This window comes from Anolis carolinensis, chromosome 2 (assembly GCF_035594765.1).
Source record: "Anolis carolinensis isolate JA03-04 chromosome 2, rAnoCar3.1.pri, whole genome shotgun sequence".
Taxonomy (NCBI): domain Eukaryota; kingdom Metazoa; phylum Chordata; class Lepidosauria; order Squamata; family Dactyloidae; genus Anolis; species Anolis carolinensis.
The window spans coordinates 30,054,466-30,067,264 of NC_085842.1; the positions used below are offsets into that span (position 1 = coordinate 30,054,466).

The window sequence follows — 12,799 nt, forward strand, 5'->3', positions numbered from 1 at the left end:
ACGTATTTAATATTTATTTACAGTATTTATATTCTGCCCTTCTCACCCCGAAGGGTACTCAGTGCGGATGACATTATACACACATAGGGCAAACATTCAATGCTCATAAACAATTCAGAGACCGAGACAGACAGACACAGAGGCAATTTAACCTTCTCCTGAGGGGATGTTCGATTCTGGCCACAGGGGGGAGCAGCTGCTTCATCATCCACTCTGAGGGCACTTCCTCATTCCAGGTCGTAAATTAGTTAAACTTGCCTCCCCACTTTTATAAGTGTTACCTTATTTCCTACTTGATAGATGCAACTATCTTTCGGGTTGCTAGGTCAGCAACGAGCAGGAGCTATTTTTTATTTTTAATTGACGGGTGCTCACCTCGCCATGGGCTGGCCTCGAACTCATGACCTCATGGTCAGAGTGATTTATTGCAGCTGCTCAACAGTCTGCACCACAGCCCGGCCCCAAATTTTTCCCAAATTAGCATAACCATTTTATTCAGTTTCAGTGAATTCTGAGTTGTTTTTGCAAGGGGCAGTTCTGCTGTTACTGTAAAGATTAACAAAAATGTATTTACTTCCTAAAAATGATCTGAAGCAAGATCTATCTGCACTGAAGGATATGGCAAGACACTTACTGGCTATGAGAAATATTTATGTGCAATACAACATGAAGGGGAAGATATTCAGAAGAGCGGAAACTGTCCACAGTCTTCGTTGAGCAAGACAATTAATCGGCAGGCCCTTTGTGGGCACAAGCAGGTAATTCCTGATTTACTTCCATTAATTCCTGATTTGCAGTTAGGTGTGATAGCAGTTATGCATTACAGCAGAAGCCACAGCCTAATACCCAATGTTTGCAAGGTTTATTGTCTACTTTCAGGCTCAGATTCACTAATCTGCACATCTGGGTATGAAAGCCCTCCTGTCTTTGTTAAGAGGGAGAGAGGGAGGGAAGATACTATATATCTGAAAATAGATCTATCTGAATAGATATACAGTAGAGTCTCACTTATCCAAGCCTCGCTTATCCAAGCTTCTGGTTAATCCAAGCCATTTTTGAAGTCAATGTTTTCAATATATATTGATATTTTGGTGCTAAATTCGTAAATACAGTAATTACAACATAACATTACTACGTATTGAACTGCTTTTTCTGTCAAATTTGTTGTATAACATGATGTTTGGGTGCTTAATTTGTAAAATCATAACCTAATTTGATGTTTAATAGGCTTTTCCTTAATCCCTCCTTATTATCCAACATATTCGCTTATCCAAGCTTCTGCCGGCCCATTTAGCTTGGATAAGTGAGTCTCTACTGTATATACGTTTTTAAGGTTTTTATAATGTGTTTTAACAATGTTATTAATGGATCTGTTTATACTGTTTTGTTTTTATGATTGCATTTTGGGCATTAAATTTTGCCAATTTTTGTAAGCCACCCTGAGTTCCCTCGGGTGAGAAGGGCGGGGTATAAATGTTGTAAATAAATAAATAATTGTAAATAGGGTATCAATGTACTGGAATTAACCATGGAAACATGGCTATCGCTCGGAGCACTCTGGTGGAGAGCGACTAATTAAGAAATAAAGTGAAGTGAAGATCTATTGAGTGAGAATGGAAAAGGGCTAAAGGATTTAAATAATCCTTATCTTTCTAGAGTCCAAGCAAGAATTATTGTAAATAGGGTATGAATATACCAGAGCTGGTGATGTGAACATGGCCATCCATGGGATGAGACTGGAACAGGACTTTTTTGTTATTTATTGTTATCTCACTTAGAACTTTCTCCTTCCAGTCGCTGCAATGCTTGGTCTTGCCTTTTCCATATCATGCTCTCTCTTCATCCTGTTTTCACTGGCCTCCAATGCTGCTTCCAAAGATGACCTTGCGGTGGACACCAGCAGTGGCCCTGTCAAGGGTAAAACTCTCACCGTTGGCTCTGGCTCTGTGAGAGCTTATCTTGGCATCCCCTATGCTGAGCCTCCCTTGGGGAAACTGCGATTCCAGAAGCCTCTTCCACATCAACCATGGAATCAAATCTTTGAGGCCACCGACTTTGGCAATGCCTGTCCTCAATTACTTCTAACTCAAACACCTGAGGCAAAATTGTGGAATCCTAATAGGCCCCTGTCAGAAGATTGTCTCTTCCTCAACATCTGGGTGCCCCATCCACAGCCCTCTGTACCAATTCCCATTCTTGTCTGGATACACGGAGGGGGCTTTGTTGCAGGTACAAGTTCTCTGGATTTGTACAATGGAGCTTCTTTAGCTGCAACTGAGAATGTCATTGTGGCCTCCATGAATTACCGCCTGGGGGCTCTGGGCTTTCTTTCCTTGCCACCAGCCATCCCAGGAAACATGGGTCTGTGGGACCAACACCTGGCCCTGACCTGGATCAAGCAGAATGCAGCTGCCTTTGGTGGAGATCCAAGGCGGGTGACGATTTTTGGTCATAGTGCTGGAGCAGCCTTTGTTGGCTTCCATCTCCTCTCATCCAAAAGTGAGTCCCTTTTTGCCCAAGCTGTGCTTCAGAGTGGAGCCCCCAATGCCATCTGGGGTTGGGTGAGTCCTAAGAAGGCCAAGAATAACTCCTTTGAGCTTAGCCAGCTGCTGGGATGTGGAGAAGGCAATGAAAATGAAATTGTGAGTTGCCTTCAGAAAAAAGATGCAATGGAATTTCCTCAGTACGAAACATCTCTGTTTCAGAAAAATAATTATATTTTGGAATTCATCTTTGCACCAACAACAGATGGGGAATTTTTGACTGATGATCCTCAGAGTCTTTTAAACTCTCAGCTTGTGCAGACCAAACCTATTCTCACTGGTGTCACCTCAGATGAAGCGGCTTCCATGCTGGCTTTTATTTTTCCTGGAAACAATCACAGCCTAATCACTCGGGAACAATTTCTAGAAACATTAAGAAATACAGTACGAAATGCAACTGAAGAAGATATTCAGGCTGTGGCCCTGAAGTACACTGAAGAAAGTCATGGCCTGGCAAAGTACCGTTCAGCCTTGGTGCAATCCTTGGGTGATTATTTCTTTGTATGTCCTGCAGCCGAAATTGCTGACCAGATGAGAAAAGCTGGGAGTCCTGTGTATGTTTATCTTTTTACACATCACACCTCTGGCACTGTCTGGCCTGAGTGGGCAAAGGCAACCCATGGAGCTGAAGTCATTTATCTGTTTGGAAGCTTTAAGGCAGCATTGGAGGCCAACAAAACACACACAGAGGCGGATGCAGCGCTCAGCCAGAGAATAATGCGATATTGGGCAGAGTTCGCCAGAACTGGGTAAGGCATTTTTCTTGCTCATTCTTCTCTTCTTTATTGATAAAATCAGTACAATCTGAGTAACAGAATACACATTAATTTCTTCTCTGCATTTTCTATCCCGCATTACATATAATCAGAAACAGTGCTTGGTACCTTGTAATAGGAATAACTAATGAATTTTTAAGTTACAGGTTGAGCATCCCTTCCCTGGAATTCTGAAATATTCCATCAGCCAAAATTGTCCACATTGGTGCCTAAGATTGCTGATCAATGCCAGATCCATCAATGGTAAGACCGCTGCCATTCAGGACTTGATCCTGGATTAGGGGGCGGATCTGGCTTGCATTACCGAGACCTGGCTGGACGAGCTGGGGGGAGTAAATCTCACTCAGCTGTGCCCACCAGGCCTCGGAGTGCATCAGCAGGCTAGGCTGGGGGGGCGCGGAGGAGGGGTCGCAGTTGTCTATCGGCAATCCATCGCCGTGGTCAGATGCTCTGTTCCGCAGGCATCTGGGTTTGAGTGCGTCCACCTGAGGGTGGGGAACCGTGATAGCGTGGGGTTTCTGCTGGTGTACCGCCCACCCCGCGACCCAGTAGTTTCCCTGACTGAGCTAGCAGAGGTGGTCTCCAATTTGGCCTTGGTCTCCCAGCGCCTGGTGGTGCTGGGAGACTTTAACATTCATGCTGAGACCCCCTTGACTGGTGCAGCTCAGGATTTCATGGCCGCCATGACGACCATGGGGCTATCACAAATTATAGCTGGTCCTACCCATCAGGCTGGACACACACTCGACCTAGTTTTTGTGGCGGACAGTGGAATGATCAGAGTGGAAGAACAAAACACCCTTCCTGTGTCATGGTCTGATAATTATCTGGTCAGTTTTAGACTTTCGGCGACCCTAAACCTCCGCAGGGGTGAAGGACAAATTAAGATCGTCCGCCCCAGGAGACTGATGGATCCGGAGGGATTCCTGAGGAATCTTGGGGTCCTTCCTGCCATGGAGCCTGGTGATCCTGTCGACGTCCTGGTCGATCTCTATAACAGGGAAGTGACCAGGGCGATAGATACGATCGCTCCCGAACGCCCCATCACATTGTGTCATGACAAGCCGTCTCCCTGGTTCACCGGGGAGCTGGCTGTGATGAAGCATATGAGGAGGGGGCTAGAGCGCACTTGGAGGAGTTCTCGGGGTGTGTCCGACCGAGCACGGGCTACAGCCTTTCTTAGGGCGTATACCATGGCTATACGGGCAGCCAAGGAGTCCTATATGACTACCCGTATAGCGTCTGCAGCAAATAGATCATCGGAGTTGTTTCGGGTCGTTGGGGAACTCCTTCAGCCACCTGTGGTGGAGGAGACTTTTGACGACCCAGCAACTCGGTGTCGCGATTTCGCACACCATTTTGCAGACAAAGTCACTCAGATACACCTTGAGCTCGACTCCAATTTCACCACAGTGCCAGGGGAGGTGATTGAGGCATCTGCTTGTCCGATTTTGTGGGATTCTTTTAGGCTTGTTCTTCCTGAGACCGTGGTGGAGGTCCTTGGGGCTGTGAGGGCAGCCACGTCGGCTCTGGACCCTTGCCCGTCTTGGCTAATTAAATCGACCAGGGAGGGGCTGGTTGATTGGTTTGTGTTGATCGTTAATGCATCGTTGGAGCAGGGGGGTTTTCCATCTCATCTGAAACAAGCTGTGGTTCGTCCACTCCTTAAAAAGGTTTCCCTTGACTCCACGGTGCTGAACAATTTCAGACCAATCTCCAACCTCCCTTTCTTGGGTAAGGTGCTGGAGCGGGTGGTTGCCTCCCAGCTCCAGGGCTTTCTAGATGACATCAACTACCTAGATCAGTCACAGTCTGGTTTCAGGCCTGGTCACAGCACCGAGACAGCCTTGGTCGCCTTGGTGGATGACCTCCGTAGAGAGCTGGACAGGGGGAGTGTGACCCTGTTGGTTCTCTTGGACATCTCAGCGGCTTTCGATACCATTGATCATGGTATCCTTCTGGGACGACTCTCTGGGATGGGTCTCGGGGGCACGGTTTTGTCGTGGCTCCGATCCTTCCTGGAGGGTCGATCCCAGATGGTGAAGCTGGGAGACGCCTGCTCGGACCCCTGGCCTTTGAGCTGTGGGGTCCCGCAAGGCTCTATTCTGTCTCCCATGCTCTTTAACATCTACATGAAACCGCTGGGAGAGGTCATCCGGAGTTTTGGAGTTGGGTGTCACCTCTATGCAGATGACGCACAACTCTACGACTCCTTTCCACCTAATTCCAAGGAGGCCTCTCGGGTGCTGGACGAGTGCCTGGCCGCTGTGTCTATCTGGATGAGGAGGAACAAGCTGAAGATCAATCCCGACAAGACAGAGGTCCTCCTGGTCGATCATAATCCTGACCGGGGTATAGGGTGGCAACCTGTGCTGGACAGGGTTACACTCCCCCTGAAGCCACAGGTCCGCAGTCTGGGAGTCCTCTTGGATTCATCGCTTATGCTCGAGGCTCAGGCGTCAGCGGTGTCTGGGAGGGCCTTTGTACAATTGAGACTCGTGCGCCAACTGCGACCGTACCTCGCGAAGGCTGATCTGGCCGGGGTGGTCCATGCCTTGGTCACCTCCAGACTGGACTACTGTAATGCGCTCTACGTGGGGCTGCCCTTGAAAACGGCTCGGAAGTTCCAACTGGTCCAACGAGCGGCAGCCAGGATGTTAACTGGGGCCCCTTACAGAGAGAGGTCAACCCTCCTGTTCAAGGAGCTCCACTGGCTGCCATTTACTTTCCGAGCCCAATTTAAGGTGCAGGTGCTTACCTACAAAGCCCTGAACGGTTTGGGACCATCCTACCTCCGTGACCGCATCTCCGTCTACGAACCCACGCGTTCACTTCGGTCATCTGGAGAGGCCCTGCTCGTGATCCCGCCTGCATCGCAAGCGCGGTTGGTGGGGACACGAGACAGGGCCTTCTCTGTGGTGGCCCCCCGACTCTGGAACACCCTCCCCAAGGATCTCAGACAGGCCCCTACATTGGCAGTCTTCAGAAAGAACTTGAAGACCTGGCTGTTCCAATGTGCCTTCCCAGATTAATAGGAAATCTCCAACTCCAAGTCCCATAAGCACTTTATTAGAACTAGATCGTATGTCGCACTCTGCACTTGCCCTAGAAGCCTTATATATCACCTGTCACATCAGCACTTTTAATCTTGTACCCATTACTCTGACCCGGCCCAGTTTTATTGTGTTTTAGCATATTGTTTATTGTTTGTTGTTTATACTGTTTTAATTTGCCTTTTGTTTTGTATTGTTATATTGTGTGTTGAGGCCTTGGTCTTTGTAAGCCGCATCGAGTCCTTCGGGAAATGCTAGCGGGGTACAAATAAAGTTTAATAATAATAATAATAATAAAAATAATAATAAGATAGCCACACATTTGTTTTCTGATGGTCCAGTGCACACAAATTTTGTTTCATGTTCAAAATTGTTAAACATGTATACAATTATCTTCAAGCCTTGTGTATAAATTGTATTGGAAACATACATGAATTCTGGGTTTAGACTTGGATCCCATCTCCAATATCTCTCATTATGTATATATTTGCAACAACAGGCATTCCAAAATCTGAAAAAATATGAAATCAATAGACTTCTTGGCCAACCAATCCAACTAAGGATCCTCAAGTTGTTTATTTATTTTATTTAACAGCTTTATGTGGATTGCATCTGTTGCAGGTAATCACCCATATTAATTATGAAAATGAGGACTATGCATTTCTTTAGCTCAGAGTTTAAGCTTTTCCATTGCAACTGCTTTCAGTCAATGAATTCTTACATGGCCCCATAGATATAGGCATATAAAATAATTATAAAATCACACATTTACTTATAAGAAATCAGCATTTGGAAGCCTTGCTAAACAGGCTTCATTTCCTTTTTATGAAGTCCAATTTAAGCATTTTCTGCAGAGTCACAGAATCTTAGAGTTGGAAGAGACCACATGGGCTATCGAGTCCAACCTCCTGCCATGCAGAAAAAGCCCTGACAGATGGCCATCCAGCCTCTGTTTAAAAGTTTTCAAGAAAGGAACTTCCACCTCACTCCGAGGCAGAGAGTTCCACTGCTGTTAAACAGCTCTTACAGTCAGGAAGTTCTTCCTAATGTGCAGGTGGAACATTTGGATTGCTGGGAAGTGGAGTCCAAGAACATCTGAAGGGCTGCTCAATACCATCTTATATTATATTCCAAAATGCTTTTGATTCAGATTTTGATTCCAGAAAGTCACAGGTAGAAGCAATTTGGGCAGCCAAAACACTCAGCTTTTGTTAACTGTTGTGCAAAAGGAAGCAGAAAACAATGTCAGACTTTGTGTGACATGTTGTGTAACCCAGTGCATGATCAGAACCAAGTAAAGTAGATTATATCCATTTTGGCACAATGCCATGCACATTGAGAAATACAGAGAAAGGAGGAAGAGGAAAAAGATAGATCTAAACATAGGATCAGAAAAAAAAGTTACAAAACACCGCATTACTTAGAATATGTCATGTTACCTAATGGCATCTCAGTGACTCTTAGGACCTCATCACATTGAGGTGACAGTGGGGGAATTTACAGGAGCAGGAAAACTACTCCTGGTTCCTGATAAAGGTGAAGAAAATAGTTAGAATAGGAGAGGTTGAAAGGGCTTGGTGGTTGCGGTGGGAATGAAAATTCAGCCAAGAAGAAAAAGAGGGAAAGAAAGGACACAGATGTTGTGGTACTAAAGACTTTCTAAAAAGTGCAGCTGGTACTGGTTGAGTAAAGTTTGGAGTGGGAATAATACTAGGATGGGAGTAGGATGTTGGCTTTCAACTCAGCTGCAGCTGGATATCTTCATTATATGCCCCCCCCCCCAATGTTTCACTGATGCAAACAGAGATACGGGTACTTGAACACACAAACCAGGAGAGACTGCAGCAGTTTGCCTTTGCAGGTGCCTACTGGAAAGGGTGAGGTGTTGCCCACTATGGAGATAATATAGCACAAACTCCTTTTGCATCTTGAACTTAATTTGCAATACTTGAAGTAAGCTGAGAAGAAAAGGAAATCGTGGGAGAAGAAGAGGGAAACTGGGTCTTTTTAAAATTTCTGAAAAAGTGAGGTGGCCAAAGTGTAATTGGGACAGTCCCTTGTCAAATTATGGAAAACATAAAAGGACTTTGCTGGATCATGTCTTTTTGAGCACTTCGTTAGTTTTGAGAGAGAAAAGTAGCTTGGTCCCTTTTTTCTGCACCCCGAAGAATTCTATTCATGTTCCTTGTTCAAACCTAAAAGAACCTCCAAACCTTGTGATCTCTTCTACCATTTTTCCTGAGTTTACATGCAACATTACAGCCTGCTGGTTATAAACATATTGTTTTCTCCTCAATAGGAATCCCACAGGATCAGAGAAGAAAGAAGTGGAGTGGCTGCCTTATAACCCTACACAGCAGAACTTCTTCCATCTTAGCACTGAGCAAGCTCAGGTTATGCCGGTATCGCCTGCTCGACACTGTGGCCTTTTTGCTACAAATCGAAGTGAGGCCAGCTCCATCATATGTTGCATATCTCTGTGGGCCATGATGCTGATGTTTCTAATAAGATTAATTGTGTTGGATTAGCTAATAGCTATCTTTATATTATCATATGTGTTGTAATGGGCTTGGTCCTCTCTTATGTTCCTGAGTAAGAGAGGGGACCTCAAAATTCTATCAACTGCTACTACTTACTAATCTACCCACTTATTTAAGCTGCATCTATGCTGTAGAATTAATACAGTTTGACATTGTTGTCCAAATTAGGCTCCATCCGCAAGGTGCCAGGTTTCAATATTTCTCAATCAAAACACGCAGAGATGAGGGCAAAATCAAAGGTCAATTTTATTGCTTCATTGATCAAGGAAGGATGTTAGGGAAGAGAGAGAATCCTAAATCTGACATACCTTCTGTTATTGGCTGTCAGTATTGTGTGGTGGACTTTGTTCTAATTGACACGAAGTTACAGTCTATTTTCTTCTTGGTCTAATCTGCCTTCATTGTTGTCATATTTTACAACTGTGATCGCTGCACTGTGTATGGAAGGAACTTTAATAAAGCTTTATTGGAGAAAATCTGTCTTTGTTGCTTTGCTGTTTTCAGTCTTCTTTTCCAATGGCTGGAGGGCTTTCTGGGAGAGGAAATGAATATTTGCTTATGACAATAGTGACAATGGTCACTGGTGGGTTATCTGGCTGGAATGGCGCTTAGGTGGTGGGACTTCCTGTTTTTTCCTAAGTGGGATAATGGGGATCTGGGTTGTGGTTGGCCTTTGAATCCCTTAAATGATCAGCTGCCAGTTGACATCCTTATCCATTGTGCTCTGCCCAAGTGTGTTCTGGGAGACTAACCGATAAGAAGGTTACTGTGTCCTAATGGTGATCTGCGCCCATTGAGCTGCTTTGTGAAAAGGGGAAGAACCAGGTGGGTTTTCCCAGTGTGGGGCTTTCTGCTTCTGATCTCAGACAGGGACACAGGGAGATAATTAATCTGAGCTCCATTTTCAGGAACATGGACATGGTAGGGTTGCTGCATACAGTATATGCTTAAATGCTAATAGGGACAGAGAAAAGGCAGAACTACTCAACAGCTTCTTTGCTTCAGTCTTCTCTCAAAAGGTTATCCATGTTCAACTTGGAGAGAATGGAAAAGAGGATTAAGTAAAAGAAATGGACCACAGAATAGTTAAAGGGGCAATACAGGAATATCTGGCTAATCTAAATGAATTCAAGATGAACAATATTCAAGGTGTTAAAAGAACCAGTAGAATAAATTTCAGAACCAATTGCAACCATCTTTGAGAATCTCTAGAGAACAGGAGAAGTTCCAACAAATTGGAAGAATGTAAATATTATCCACATCTTCAAAAAGGGAGGGGAAAGGACCCAATTACTGCTTACTGAGCCTGGCACCAATACCACAAATGGTTCTGAAGCACTTCATTAAACAGACCATCTGTAAACACTTAGAAAAAATGCCAGATTCACAAAAAGTCAACATGGGTTTCTCAAAAACAAATAATGCCAGATTAACCTTTTCAGCTTTTGACAGAGTTTAAACAGCCTTTATTGGCATACAGCAACCAAATCACAACACAGGTATATAAAACAAGAGGAAGTCACAGATAAAAAGAAAACATACTTAAAAGTTACTAATCTCAAGGATAAAATTTGCAACAGTCTCACAAAAGAATTCATCAGAGTTACAATCTTGGTAGATGAAAGGAATGTTGCAGATGTGGCCTATCTTGATTTCAGTAAAGTCTTTGACAAAATTCCCCATGACATTCTCACAAAGAAGCTAATAAAATGTGGGGCAGACAATGCTACTGCGCGGTGAATTGGGAATTGATTGACTGGCTGAACCCCAAAAGTGCTCCCCAATGGCTCTTATTTATTCATTCTGGATGACAGAATGTCTGGAGGACAGAATAGAAGGCATGCTTATTAAATTTTCAGATGGCTCCAAATTGGGGAGTAGTTAATAGTTAATACCTCAGAGGACAGGATCAGAATCCAAAATGATTTTATCAGATTTTAGAAACAAATGCGGTCATTGCTAATAGTCAACACGGATTTACCAAAAACAAGTCATGCCAGACTAATCTGATCTCTTTTTTCGATAGAGTTACGAGTTGGGTCGATACAGGGAATGCTGTGGATGTAGCCTACCTGGATTTCAGTAAGGCCTTCGACAAAGTCCCCCACGACCTTCTGGCAAATAAACTAGTAAAATGTGGGCTAGACAAAACTACGGTTAGGTGGATCTGTAATTGGCTAAGCGAACGAACCCAAAGGGTGCTCACCAATGCGTCGTCTTCATCATGGAAAGAAGTGACAAGTGGAGTGCCGCAGGGCTCCGTCCTGGGCCCGGTTCTGTTCAACATCTTTATTAACGACTTAGACGAAGGGTTAGAAGGCACGATCATCAAGTTTGCAGACGACACAAAACTGGGAGGGATAGCTAACACTCCAGAAGACAGGAGCAGAATTCAAAACGATCTTGACAGACTAGAGAGATGGGCCAAAACTAACAAAATGAAGTTCAACAGGGACAAATGCAAGATACTTCACTTCGGCAGAAAAAATGCAAATCAAAGATACAGAATGGGGGACGCCTGGCTTGACAGCAGTGTGTGCGAAAAAGACCTTGGAGTCCTAGTGGACAACAAGTTAAACATGAGCCAACAATGTGATGCGGCTGCTAAAAAAGCCAACGGGATTCTGGCCTGCATCAATAGGGGAATAGCGTCTAGATCCAGGGAAGTCATGCTCCCTCTCTATTCTGCCTTGGTCAGACCACACCTGGAATACTGCGTCCAATTCTGGGCACCACAGTTGAAGGGAGATGTTGACAAGCTGGAAAGCGTCCAGAGGAGGGTGACTAAAATGATTAAGGGTCTGGAGAACAAGCCCTATGAGGAGTGGCTTAAAGAGCTTGGCATGTTTAGCCTGCAGAAGAGAAGGCTGAGAGGAGACATGATAGCCATGTACAAATACGTGAAGGGAAGTCATAGGGAGGAGGGAGCAAGCTTGTTTTCTGCTGCCCTGCAGACTAGGACACGGAACAATGGCTTCAAACTACAGGAAAGGAGATTCCACCTGAACATCAGGAAGAACTTCCTGACTATGAGAGCTGTTTGACAGTGGAACTCTCTCCCCCGGGCTGTGGTGGAGGCTCCTTCCTTGGAGGCTTTTAAGCAGAGGCTGGATGGCCATCTGTCGGGGGTGCTTTGAATGCGATTTCCTGCTTCTTGGCAGGGGGTTGGACTGGATGGCCCATGAGGTCTCTTCCAACTCTACTATTCTATGATTCTATGATAAAATAGTTAAGAGTAGGGAAATTACACTGGCATAGTCAAAGCAATAGTATTACCCATAGTAACCTATGGATGCTGGAGCTGAACCACAAGGAAGGCTGAGCAAAGGAAGGTAGACACTTTTGAACTGTGGAGCTGGAGAAAAATTCAGAGAGTGCCTTGGACTGCGAGAAGATCCAACAAGTCCATCCTCTAGGAAATAATGCCCGGTTGCTCACTGGAGGGAAGGTTATTAGAGGCAAAGATGAAGTATTTTGGCCACATCATGAGAACACAGAAAAGCTTGGAGAAGAGAATGATGCTGGGGAAAATGGAAGGAAAAAGGAAAAGCGGCCGACCAAGGGCAAGATGAATGGATGCTATCCTTGAAGTGACTGGCTTGACCTTGAAGGAGTTGAGGGTGGTGACAGCTGATGGGGAACTCTGGCGTGGGCTGGTCCATGAAGTCACGAAGAGTCGGAATCGACTGAATGAATAAAAAACAACAAATAAACTTACCAGTATTTCAATGGAAAGCATGGGCCTGCTTTTGGCTGATGAGATACTCAAATTAATTAGGATTGTTGTTGTGTACCTTCAAGTTATTTCAGACTCAGGGTGACCTTAAGTCTAAAGTTTAGGGTAGGTGACAGGTAAATGTCCTTGGAGGGCTACATACGGCCCATAG

General features: G+C 44.8%; 1 protein-coding gene across 1 annotated transcript; it reads left to right on the forward strand.

Moving 5' to 3' along the window:
- Positions 1-366: 366 nt before the first annotated feature.
- On the forward strand, positions 367-9,665 carry LOC100563916 (acetylcholinesterase-like). The gene is made up of 3 exons (XM_062969566.1): positions 367-758; positions 1,795-3,292; positions 8,672-9,665. The coding sequence occupies exons 2-3, from the start codon at positions 1,803-1,805 to the stop codon at positions 8,898-8,900; spliced, it is 1,719 nt and encodes a 572-aa protein (XP_062825636.1). The 5' UTR covers positions 367-758; positions 1,795-1,802; the 3' UTR covers positions 8,901-9,665.
- The last annotated feature ends 3,134 nt before the right edge of the window (positions 9,666-12,799 follow it).